The sequence below is a fragment of the Anolis sagrei genome, chromosome 2, assembly GCF_037176765.1.
Source record: "Anolis sagrei isolate rAnoSag1 chromosome 2, rAnoSag1.mat, whole genome shotgun sequence".
Classification (NCBI taxonomy): domain Eukaryota; kingdom Metazoa; phylum Chordata; class Lepidosauria; order Squamata; family Dactyloidae; genus Anolis; species Anolis sagrei.
Genome location: NC_090022.1, coordinates 244,858,570 through 244,872,144, shown reverse-complemented (window position 1 = coordinate 244,872,144; position 13,575 = coordinate 244,858,570). Strand labels below are relative to the sequence as shown.

At 39.1% G+C, this 13,575-nt stretch overlaps 1 protein-coding gene across 3 annotated transcripts in view; it reads right to left on the bottom strand.

Moving 5' to 3' along the window:
- MCC (MCC regulator of WNT signaling pathway) overlaps window positions 1-13,575 on the bottom strand; it is a 266,904-nt gene that overhangs the window by 104,837 nt on the left and 148,492 nt on the right. For all 3 annotated transcript variants that reach the window (XM_060761904.2, XM_060761905.2, XM_060761907.2), the window contains one exon: window positions 8,973-9,115. In XM_060761904.2, coding sequence (XP_060617887.2) covers window positions 8,973-9,115 — 143 coding nt within the window. The remainder of the gene's footprint in view (window positions 1-8,972; window positions 9,116-13,575) is intronic.

Genomic DNA, 13,575 nt, shown 5'->3' with positions numbered 1-13,575 from the left:
AAAAAGGGAAGGAAGGAAAGACAAAAGGAAAGGAAGGAGAAAGAGGGAGAGGGAAGGAAGGAAGGAAGAGGGGAAGGACGAAAGGGTGGAAGGGAAGGGAAGAGGGAGAGAGAAAGGGAGGTAAGGAAGGAAAGAAAAAAGGGAAAGAGAAGGAAGGAAGGATAGGATGGTGAGAGAGGAGGGCCCGAGAAAAGAGCCCAAGGGGTCGCATCCGACCTGGGCCTGGGTTTGCCCATACCTGTTCTAAACATTAATCCTTCTACCTCTTCAATTTTAGTCAATAGTTTCTGAGAGTTCCTCAGCAAGAGCCACTTTCCAGAATTAAGGAAACTCTTCAGAGTGTACCTTCTTTTCATTTTCCAGCATTGTGTTATATCCATTTATGGGGTGTGTAAAGAGAATTTCCAGCAACGTTAGAACCCCCTTCCTCTCCAGATTTTTTTGTTTTTGCAGAAGGTTTAAAAAAAAGTCTTGGACCCAAATTACCTCCAGCAGTTCAGTGTGGTTTGTGACCTCGCCAAGCCCCCAGTGGGGCTAATGTGCCCCCCTACAGTTGCCCACCTTGGTTTACAGGAAGACCTAAACTTTTAGATGGTGTTTGATCAGACTGCGCCAAGTTAAAACTGCCTTAAATGTTCTACTTAAATTAGGGCAATGATTTATTCAGATACATAATTAAAAAGGGAAACAAACAGGGCACTACAGTTTAGTCTTTAGATTTCCTTTCCCGAGTTAAGGGTAATGAAAGGCATTATAGAAATGGCACATAGATCCTTTCCCCACCCTCCTCATTGCTAAGGAATTCTTCAGGGTGTTGACAGCGTGTACACAGCAATTCTCTCATGGCTTCAAACACCATCTAGGCCTTGGCTGCTTTCCAGCAGTCACTCTGCTTTAATTAGTGCTGCTAAAGCACTTTGATATCCTCAGGTGTGAGGTCCTCTGTGAATGCAGGGTTGGTTACAATTATATTTATGCTAATATTTTTGTCAGATGTTCACACAAACAGACAGCGTCTATTTCTAAATTATTTCCTTCAGGTAATGATGGAGTGACAGCCGCATAACTAGTTTGACTCTATTACTGATTGGACAACCTGTGCCTCTAAGAAATTAGTTTCACAAAAATTAAAGGTTTGTTTCCTACGGAACATGGGAAAGGTGTATCGCTTTTTCAGTAGCTGAAAAAAAAAAGAGAATGAAATATTTTTCTTGTTTATCTTGGAGAAAGTTAAGGAAACTCACCTTCCCCATCAGCCAATTTATGCTACAAAACGTGTAACTAATTGTTAGCCATAAAGCATTTCCATTCATCTCATTTTGCCTGACAGTACAATGGGAGTCACAGGCCAGCTCACAAGACTGAAGTTGGCTATCTATATAATATTAAATATTAATAAAGAGCTACCCTTGCTGTTTATTTTAGACTTTAGATAGCATTGCTTGAGATGTTCTCAACATGTTTCAAACGTAAAAAGAATTGTGGCATAACTGATGCAAGCAACCTGCATAATCTACAATAAGAACAACAAACATAATTTTTGGTTAAATTCATTGGTTTAATAACAGTTTTGGCATTTAGGCATTGCAGGAATATGCAAATCAAAATGCCAAAACTGACAAAATGAATGCACACACAAACATACCCATACATGCATAAACAATGTAGTTTAATGTTGAGATAATTAATTTTAATGTTTATGTATGTGTACAGTCTATTTTGAACTGTGGTGTTGGAGGAAAGTTCTGAGAGTGCCTTGGACTGCGAGAAGATCCAACCAGTCCATCCTCCAGGAAATAAAGCCCGACTGCTCATTGGAAGGAAGGATACTAGAGACAAAGTTGAAGTACTTTGGCCACATCATGAGGAGACAGCAAAGCCTAGAGAAGACAATTATGCTGGGGAAAGTAGAAGGTAAAAGGAAGAGGGGCCGACCAAGGGCAAGATGGATGGATGGCATCCTTGAAGTGACTGGACTGACCTTGAAGGAGCTGGGGGTGGTGACAGCCGACAGGGAGCTCTGGCGTGGGCTGGTCCATGAGGTCACGAAGAGTCGGAGACGACTGAATGAATGAACAACAACAACAGTCTATTTATGTCCTGGCATTGAATGTTTGCCATTTATATGTTGTGCTCCGCCCTGAGTACTCTTCAGGGTAAGAAGGGAAGAATATACATGTTTAAAATAAATAAATAAATAAATAAAATACATGTTACACTGCTTCCAGAATGTAGATTTATTAAGGAATGTTCTACTTCAATTTAATAAGAGCTGAGTCCATTCAATGTCAACTTTTTGTAATTCTTTTGTTTACTCTGCATCTTCCCCTACGAATCAATGTGAGCCCTAAGATCTTCCGGGAAGGCCCTTCTCTCACTTCCACCTCTGTCTCAAGCGCAGTTGGTGGGAACAAGGGAGAGGGTCTTCTCAATGTTGGACCCCCCGGCTCTGGATCTCTCTTCCTAGGGAGATTAGACTGGCATCCACCCTGTTCACCTTTCGCAAGGACCTAAAAATGTGGATGTTCCACTGTGCCTATGACTAAGCAGTTCACCAGATAATTGCCCCCTAACTTCCAACAGCTCCTGCACTTGAGTACTGCCCTCTGCCCTATAATCCTGACATTTTAATGCCAAATGACATTACTCTTCCAGCTCTACCTTTTATCGGATTTTGCAGATTTCCTTAGCCCTATCCAGAAACTATTGCACAAACTCTGAGTCCTCCAAACTCAGTATTTATTACTGTTCAGCCTTGGGATTGCTTTTATGATGTTATGATGTGTTAATTTTGTTTTGATATTTTGATTTTATTTTATTGTACTCTGTTTTAATCTGTGTTTTTTGGGCTTGTCCCTTTGTAAGCCGCCTTGAGTCCCTTCAGGGAGATGGAGGCGGGGTATAAGAATAATTTGTTGTTGTTATTGTTGTTGTTGTTGTTATTATTATTATTATTATTATTATTCCTAATGCTATACTCAACATTTTCTTACTGAAGACAAGTTTGAGAAGTAAACAATAAAAACACAATCTGTGGAGTAACATTATGCTAATACAAATCTTATCTTTTCAGAGCTTTTGTACTAAAACCAAAGAGTCAATAATCCAACTGATGGACTCTGTTATATCTAGCCCAAGACATAAAAAAGAATTGTCATATTTATTTATTTACTTAGAGTATTTATATCCCGCCCTTCAGCCAAACAAGTTTCCAAGGTAGTTTACTAATAAATTATTTGACAGTTGCCTCCCTTCAAACTTACGATCTAAAAAAGACATAAAACGTAACTAAAAGGGAATGGCTGCCAATAAAAATCAACACTGAGTAAAAATGAATGTCCCTAGTTAAATTGTTATAGGAAATGAAAGGAGCAGTCTTAACAATCAAGTATGTAACAATCAAGAATGTTAAGGGGCCAACTTAAAATGATGGGTTTAAGAAGATAATATTAATTTTCAGTGTATTTAAAATAAATCAACATTGAAAGTAGTAGGGGAAAAACAAGTTTTGAGATGGGATATTAAAAGATGTGCAGTTAAAGATGTGATGGTGATTTGCATAAAACCCAGGAAGAGATATATATTACACACTTATGACAGAAATGTGACATATCGGCATTTTAACAAATCTATAAAGAATATGAATGCGTTCTTCTTTGCAAATCCTTCTTGAATTCAATTTACAAGCCTTGGATAAAAAAATAAAAACGTGGTTCAAATTTCAAAAACATTGTTATAGTTATTGGATAGCTTCAAGTAATTTTTGACCAACAGGATTTTGTTGGCAAAATTTGTTCAAAGGGGCTTTGCTGGATATGATTTCCCAAGATAGGCTTCCAGGGCTGAGTGGAAGTCTAATACTCAAACATTTTACACTATGCTGGCTCAAAAATTAACCTACATAGTTTGATTCTTCTAAAATTACAAAACTCTGATTAAATCACTGTTCACCTGGGTCAGAGATCATTTTTGCAATGTACACAATCTGCAAAACATGGGTATAAGACAGCTCAGGTATAAGGTAAAAATAAAGGTTTCCCCTTGACATTAAGTCTAGTCATGTCCGACTCTGGGGGGTGGTGCTCATCTCCATTTCTAAGCTGAAGAGCCAGCATTGTCGGTAGACACATCCAAGGTCATGTAGCCGGTATACTCCAAGGTCATGTGGCTGGTGTAACTACATGGAGCACTGCTTCCCACCGAACCGGTACCTATTCATCTATTCACATTTGCATGTTTTCCAACCGCTAGATTGGCAGAAGCTGGGGCTCAAAGCAGGAGCTCATCCCACTTCCTGGATTCAAACCGCCAACCTTTCGGTAGGCAAGTTCAACAGCTCAGCGGTTTAACCTGTTGCACCACCAAGGGCTCTATATATTTCATGGAGGTATATTGTATATTTAATCACTAAGCATGATATAATTAGAAATGCTAAATGGAAGAATTTTAACACATCTTTCCTTTTGGTAGATTAAAATGCAGGAGGAATTATGCCTCCCCCCTCCCTCACCATCACTACCATCACCATTAGAAAAAAAAATACTGTTTCTTAAAAGACAGGGAAACATTACAGATATTGATTAGTTATCTTTTAAGAAAATAGCTTTAAAACAGAAGGAATTCAATTTATCACTCCCATATAAAATTACATATTGATAAAAAAGAAGTCACAGACAAGAATCTAAGCATGAACATCAATCCAGTTCTACATTTATACAACAGTCTTTAAATCATTGTCATTTTCTCACAAACATTTCAATGGCATTTCCCTCCCAAACATGCATGTACAATAGATGTAATTTCACATATGAGGATTACCAACCAGACTTTCTGGAGCCAGAACTTATAGTGATGGATTACATACAGTTTCCCAGTTCTTAGCTATAATCATTTTTCCAGTGTTAGTGTATTGCAAAACGTATCTCTATTCTTTCATGGCCTGAAAGATATGGTGTCATTTAAGGGGATCATTTTGAGAGTTAAGTTTCATTATCTCTTGTAATTTCCTGCATCATCTTGGTAACCTCCATCCAGTAAAGCTTAATGGTTTTATTATATAGATTGTAGATAGATAAGAAGCTGACCATTTCCATCATGCATCTATAATGTACACTACTAATATTTACAAATATTTCCCTTGTTGGCACTATTGTAATAGAGGCTTAAAGAAATTTTCTTTGAGAGTAGTATTGAATATGTAATTGACAAAACAACTACAAAACTTCAAAGGTCAGAGGCTAGACTGCTTATGGGAGCAGGATATATGGAAATAATTACTCCGCTCCTGAAGCAGCTACACAGCCTTCCAGTTTGTTTCCGGGCACAATTCAAGGTGCTGGCTTTAGCCTATAAATCCCTAAATGGTTCAGGCCCAGCTTACTTGAGGGACCACATCTCCTCCTACAAGCCCACATGAGCGCTGAGATCATCAGGAGAGGCCCTTCTCTCTGACCCACTACCGTCACAAGCACGGTTGGTGGAAACGAAAGAGAGGGCCTTCTTGGTGGTGGTCCCACTGCTCTGGAAGAGGTGTGATGCCCTCTCTCTACTTCCATGCACAAGTGAAAACCTTCCTGTAGAAGAAGGCCTTTCCTGATAGCCCATAATAGGGAATGGCCAGATTGCTACAAGTAAGGCATATCGATGAAGGCCATCTCGGACCTGACAATGTTTACACGGCCTAAAGAAGCAGAGCTTTATGATTTTTAATATCATTTTTTATGGACAACCTCAGTAGTCTGAGGCCCGGGGAATTTTAGTAGAACATGTAGTATTTATTAACTTTGTTGTACATAGTTTATGTGTTATTTGTTTATCAGCTTTATTTTGCATTTGTGTCATGTAATTTCTGTTGTTTTAACTAACCATTGTTCACCACTTTGAGTCCCACCCATGGTAGAAAGGCGGGATAAAATAAATAAATAAATAAATAAATAAAAAGCTTTCTGGTCTCTATGAAGAATTACTATTTAAAAAACACACTCCCATCTAAAACTCTATCCTTATGTCTTATCTTCCAGCTTTAAGCTGTCCATAATTTTCTACAATGCAACGACAGTTCCCCATCTCAATGGACACCTGGATGGCAGAGTTGGAAGAGACCATAAGGGCCACCCAGTCCAACTCCTATGACAGTGGTTCCCTAGATGTTTTGGCCTTCAACTCCTAGAAATCCTAACAGTTGATAAACTAACTGGGATTTCTGGGAGTTGTAGTTCAAAATACCTGGGGACTCACAGGTTGAGAACCACTGCCCTAAGCTATGTAGGAAAGCCCTTGAGTGCAGATCTCATTACACTTTTCTACTATTTCCAACCTCTATTACACGTTTCCACTTTTCTCACCATTACAAACACCATTGCTAATTCGCACTTATTTCATATCGTGCATTTCCTCCTACTGCTAAAAAGAAGGAAAGAGTGACTTGACTGGGACCAAACATCCCATATGAACTCATGAGAAAAACACACAGAGAGAGCTACAGATCCTCATAAAGATCACTGGGAACAGAAAAAAAGACTTATCGCTTTTCATCAACTGAAGACATTGTAGGGGAATATGTCTCTCTGTATGTGTTTCTTTCTCTTTTCTCGTCCAATATATTATATGAACCTCTTGGCTAAAAAGGCTCAGCACCCACGGACCATCAGATTAAAGCACTAATGGCTGCAACATGTGGTTCACTTCATATTTCAATGTGAAACAACTTGATTAATATTTCCTGGACAAAGACATGAGAATGAAGTTATGCCTCATTTTGTATCATTCTCAAACTTTTGGGACATACTACTTGGTTCAAAAAACTATCTAAATATGCATAAAGATGCATATTTTATGTAAAATAAAACCTTACTAATATATGTTTTCATACATTTTTTAAAATTTGTGAATTCATGAGAAAATGTCGTAGGAAATATATGAACAAACAAATACAAAATCTGAAATAGAATTGATATATTTTATCTTCGTTGACTTTTTTTTCCATGTCAGGAGCGACTTGAGAAACTGCAAGTCGCTTCTGGTTTGAGATAATTGACCGTCTGCAAGGATGTTACCCAGGGGATGCCTGGATGTTTTACCATCCTATAGGAGGCTTCTCTTATGTCCCCACAAAGGAAGCTGGAACTGACAAACAGGAGCTCACCCTGATCCCTGGATTCGAACTGCCAACTTTTTGGTCAGCAGTCCTACCGGCACAAGAGTTGCGCCACTGGAGCCAACTGGCAACTAACAATATGTTAACATGCATTAACAATATATTTGAAAAGGTACTGGTCAGAGGATCCTGGCTAAAGAGCATAAAGCACCCCAGGGTTAATTTAAGTAGCCAGTCAAACAAAAAAAAAGCATGACAAATAAAAAGGCAGCCTGATAACATAAGTTCCGGGTCCTAGGTCTTAAGAGAGAATACTGAAGAAAAAAATAGACAAAATCAGAGAAGACCAAAGGTTCAGAAAAAGGATATATATATATATATAGAGAGAGAGAGAGAGAGAGAGTCCAATTTTGAGGAGGGGCTTATGGACAGATGCTGAAATAGCTTCTGTCTATAAATATCAATCAAGTCTGCCAGCAGAAGATTGTTCCAGGTAGTCATGAGCTGAATGAGCGAAATATTTGAGATAACTTTTACAACACAGCATCCTTTTACTAATTTCCTGGCCAGCAGCAGACTTTAGATTTAGATCTTTCTGAGTTTTTTAAAGTGGGGCAGATGTAGGAATGGTTTGTTTGAGTTTAACAGAGAACTGAATTATGATAAGAAAATGCTTCGTTCCTTAACGAGAGCAAATATTGTCAGTGAAATGCCTTGACAATATTTAGACTTGTAGATAAATTAAACATATTGATATAACTCTTTTTAAAGTAACAAACACATCTACTTGAATGGGTGTGTGTGGTGTTCTTTTAAGTCTGTAGCCTAGAACTGTATTACCAGTTCTCTGCTAAGATTCAGTTTTAATTGGAATTTTAACAGTAACAGTGGCAATACAGGCACTAAGATACATTTAGCAATTAGTACTTGTGGGTTCATAGACACTTCATTGGTGGAAAGTTATGTACCAAAGGTAAACATTTGTCCATATACACACATATTCATTCCCTTCACTTACTCCCTTTCATTCCCTTACATGTAACATGTCTTTGGGTTGATGGGGGAAATCCTCTCCCCATACCCTTTTCCCTTTCTTACCATGGAACACATTTGGGGTACAAGCAATTGCCTGAGATGAAGAGAAATAACATATAAGATCCCACAAAACTTATACAATGTTAAGTACAGTAGAGTCTCGCTTATCCAACCTTTGCTCATCCAACATTCTGTATTATCGAACACAGTCTGCCTCCTGCCTAGATGCACAGCTGTTTCAATACATTGCAATGTTTTGGTGCTAAATTTGTAAATACAATTAATGACTACATAACATTACCGTGTATTGAACTGCTTTTTCTGTCATTTGTTGTAAAACATGCTGTTTTGGTGCTTTATTTGTAAAAACATAATGTAATTTGACATTTAATAAGCTTTTTCTTAATCAACAACAACAACAACAACATTTTATTTATATACCGCTCTATCTCCCCGAGGGGAGAAAGTGAGGTGAAATCTTCTAAACAGGGGCACAGACAGCAAAATAAACACCATAGGGGTGTTAACCCTTCCCTATAGCACAAAGACACACACACACACACATACGTATATTGCTGGAGTGACACTTTAAAATGTATCTGTTTTGACTTATATACAATTCCAACTTAAGAAAAAATCTACAGAATCTATCTTGTTTGTAACTTGGGGACTGCCTGTTGATGGTGAAGCAGAAGACTTGGATTTTAGGGGAAATAATCTGAAGAGTTTTCTACTTTTGGGAGGGAATAAAGCTGATGAGTTTCAAGAAGGAAAATGATTCTATGAAACCTGGGAAGTATCTACATACTGGTACTTGACTGATACAATGAAAAGCATGTACCTTATAGTAGTTCCTTGCAATCGGTCGATTTTCTTATTTAGCTCGGCAATAATGCTATGAAGCTCCGTGATCCGTTCCTCATAGCGAAGCGTTGTCCGCTCTTGCACATCTTCATGTTCTCTCATTAGGTGGGACTGTTCACACTAAAGTACAGTTGAAGAAGAGAAAGACACAGAATGGGTACGATGCAGGACCATGTGGAAATTGTATTCAAGGCAATTATTTTGACACTATCTCCTCTTCCTAAACATCTGAGATTTTGAATAAGCAATAAAACAAATCTATAAAATCGAATACAAGTCTTTAAAATGTTGCTTTTTATGTTGCTGCAAGAGATACACTAAAATTATATCAGGAATCATATAAATCTTGAAATGTTGGTACCAAAATGTCTTGTCTTATAAGATCTAGAAATTCTCCCTTGCTATAATATTAAAAGCAACATACTTATATTAATATATGAAATGTATCTGCGAGAAGCTTGAATCCAAACCCGACGCCATAAAAATATATAATCCTGAACACACCTGATCTTAATTGATTTTGGAAGCTGGTGGGTATTTGGACAGGAGACAACTAGCATCTCCAAGGAAGGTCAAAATTGACACATAAAAACAACAGCAACAATGACAAGAAATGTACAGACTTGTTAGCCTAAATCACTTTAAAAGTTACTGTAATCTATTGCTTCACTCTTGTATCGCATCACTGTATTCCAATGTTTCTGAGCACATATTTCCCAATATTATGGTCTTGTGTATTGCACAAATATTGTTCTAGAAAATCAGACATTGCATCAATAGTTTGGAAAGAAACACATATACATTACTAGCTGTGCCCTGCCACGCGTTGCTGTGGCCTATAGTAAAACTTATCAAAGTTGAGGTAGATATCTGGACTATTATGAAAGAGAGGTCCCTACCTATTCCTTCCCCCTTTTCCTCCCCCTTTCTCTCCTTTCTTCCTTCTCTACCTCTTTCTTTTCTTCTTTCACTACTTGGTTTCATCCTTCTCTCTTTCCTTCATTCCCTCCCCCTTTCTTCCTTTGCCTTTCTTCCCTCCCTGTTTGCTTCCTTCTTTCTCTTTTTATTTCCTTTTATTTCACCACCATCATAACAATAACAATAATGCAATGCATTGCCTCCGGGACCTGACACCTCTCCCATTCCCCCTAAAAGGGTCTCATAGGAACAATAGCATAATAATAATAATAGAAATAACAACCTTTACCCGCCACGTGTTGCTGTGGCCAATCTTCCCTCTTTCTCTCCTTCTTTCCTTCCCTCCCTCCTTCCTTCCTTCCTTCCTTCCTTCCTTCCTTCCTTCCTTCCTTCCTTCCTTCCCATCTTTCCTTCTCCTCTTCTTTCTCTATCTCTTTCCTTCCTTCCCCCTTTTTCTTTCTCTTCTGCTGTCTCTCTTTTCTTTCCTTACATCTTTCCTTTTCTTTCCTTTTCTTCTTCCTCTAACTTTCCTTCCTTCCCCCTTTTTCTTTACCTCCCTTTCTCTTTCTTCCTTCTTTCCTTCCTTCCTGTCTTTCCTAGATTTTGACAGGGCGGGAAGGGGCGGGGTGGGGTTTGGAGGTGGCGTGAAGTAAAAGGAGGTAAGATTGGGGCAGGGGAGTGATGGAGCGTGGGGTTGCGTGTGTGTGTGCGGCAGCGGGGGGAGTGATGGAGCGTGGGGTTGCGTGTGTGTGTGCGGCGGCGGGGGGAGTGGGGTTGCGTGTGTGTGTGCGGCGGCGGGGGAGTGGGGTTGTGTGTGTGTGCGGTGGTGGGGGGAGTGATGGAGCGTGGGGTTGCGTGTGTGTGTGTGGCGGCGGGGGGAGTGGGGTTGCGTGTGTGTATGCGGCGGTGGGGGGAGTGATGGAGCGTGGGGTTGCGTGTGTGTGTGCGGCAGGGGGTGTGTGTGTGCGGGAAGCGACGCGGCGGGGCTTGGAGTGGGCATGGTTTCCGCAGAGGGAACGTTGGCCGGAAGGCCATGTGCGCGCGCCAGGGAACTTGCGGCTGGGCGCCAATGCGCATGCTCAGTTGTTTTGCCGTTTTGTGAGTGTGTTGTTGTGTTGTTTTTCATTTTGAGTAGATATGTTTGTACCTTGTGGGTTGTGTTATGGGCATGGGAATTTTGGTTAAGTTTCGTTGGGGTTTTTTTGAGTTTTGTTCTTTTGCCGTTTTGTGAGTGTGTTGCTGTGTTGTTTTTCATATTGAGTAGATATGTTTGTACCTTGTGGGTTGTGTTATGGGCACGGGGATTTTAGTTAAGTTTCGTTGGGGGATTTTTGAGTTTTGTTGTTTTGCCGTTTTGTGAGTGTGTTGTTGTGTTGTTTTTCATTTTGAGTAGATATGTTTGTACCTTGTGGGTTGTGTTATGGGCACGGGGATTTTGGTTAAGTTTCGTTGGGGGATTTTTGAGTTTTGTTGTTTTGCCGTTTTGTGAGTGTGTTGTTGTGTTGTTTTTCATTTTGAGTAGATATGTTTGTACCTTGTGGGTTGTGTTATGGGCACGGGGATTTTAGTTCAGTTTCGTTGGGGGATTTTTGAGTTTTGTTGTTTTGCCGTTTTGTGAGTGTGTTGTTGTGTTGTTTTTCATTTTGAGTAGGTATGTTTATACCTTGTGGGTTGTGTTATGGGCACGGGGATTTTGGTTAAGTTTCGTTGGGGGATTTTTGAGTTTTGTTGTTTTGCCGTTTTGTGAGTGTGTTGTTGTGTTGTTTTTCATTTTGAGTAGATATGTTTGTACCTTGTGGGTTGTGTTATGGGCACGGGGATTTTGGTTAAGTTTCGTTGGGGGTTTTTTGTTTTGTTGTTTTGCCATTTTGTGAGTGTGTTGTTGTGTTGTTTTTCATTTTGAGTAGATATGTTTGTACCTTGTGGGTTGTGTTATGGGCACGGGGATTTTGGTTAAGTTTCGTTGGAGTTTTTTTGAGTTTTGTTGTTTTGCCGTTTTGTGAGTGTGTTGTTGTGTTGTTTTTCATTTTGAGTAGATATGTTTGTACCTTGTGGGTTGTGTTATGGGCATGGGAATTTTGGTTAAGTTTCGTTGGGGGTTTTTTGAGTTTTGTTTCCTCGTTGGATGCCCCTAACAAATTTATATATATAGATTCATCTTCTGTTTTCTCACAAATTTACAGCCCCCGATCCATCTAATTTTCTTATTTAAGAACAAAACTATTATTTTTTAAAAAAAATTCACAGAATCAGTCTGTTTCTAAGCACAAGTTACTAATTCTAGTATGTGAACTAATTTTGATACAAGCTGACTCAGAATTTTATTATCTTCTTGATCTAAGGAATGGGAAGCTTGTTAGCATTAGTCTCTCTGGCTACCTTTTCAGAAATTCTGCAGTGCTAACATAACAAGGGATATAAAATGACATTTGTTCAAACACTACTAAATATTTAAGATTTGAAGGTTGTTCAGCAGTGGAACTCTCTGCCTTGAAGTGTGATGGAAGTTCCTTCTTTGGAGGCTTTTAAAAGGAGGCTGAATAGCCATCTGTCAGGGGTGCTTTGATTGTGCTTTTTCTGCATGGCTGTGGTTTGGACTAGATGGCCCATGTGGTCTCTTCCAACTCTATAATAATGATTCTATGAGAGGAGGCAGGTCAGAATACCTGTGCTCTGGCACCTTGAGAATATGTGGGCAACTCTATTATAAAATGGGTGGAAACAACTGGCATATAAGTGGGCCCTCACTGGCATTTTATTCTTAGGCAGAGTAAGAAAGCATCCACCTGAGTAATCTAATATTTTTCTGTCTACTGCTTCTTCATAATAACCTATCCTTATTTTAGGAAGAATAAGAGCACATCCTGACTGAACCTAAAAACTATTATGACCCAGACAAATCTGAAGTCTGCTTTAGTCCTATGCAGATGCAACCAGGTTGAAAAGCAGTAAAAAGATAATAATAAACCCAACTTGGAAAAGTACAGACATATTTAATGTAACAAAACCTCGGACAATGAAGCTCCATTTTGACAAAGTCTTTTTAATGCCCACTTTTCTTTCTTGTCTAGTTGCTGCCTATTTCCCTCCTAACAACACCAACCTAGGGAAGATGTTTGAAGTAAACAATGCAACAAAGCAACAAGGTGGGATTTTGCTCTACTCAATCCTCTTATAGCTATGTGTGGTCCTTCCTACAACAAGCAGGATAAACAGCAGCTGTCTCCAGAACTGAATATGCTGAAAGAGCAACACAGGGAGAAAAGGGAAGAGCAAATGAGCCTGCCTCCACAACTAATATTTATTTATTTATTTGGAGCATTTCTATCCCGTCCTTCTCGCCTCTGAAGAGAGACTCAGGATGGCTACCAAACAAGGAGCGACATGGAGAAGAAACGTTCGTCAAAAACAAAAATCTTCCCTTGATATATTTTGGAAAAGGTTTCAAGTGGTCTCTACATGGTTCAAAATGTTTTTGTTTTACTTATGCATGGCTCACATGGTTGTTTCATTTCAATGTACAAATTCATTTTAAATAAAATGTTTGTTGAAACTTGTAGAACTCTTGTTCCTTTCCTATCCTATTCTTTCTGTGTCATTTCTGCCTCTGGTACTGAAGTTTCTAATAAAGAATCCATGCCCAGAAACATATTGACTTTGTT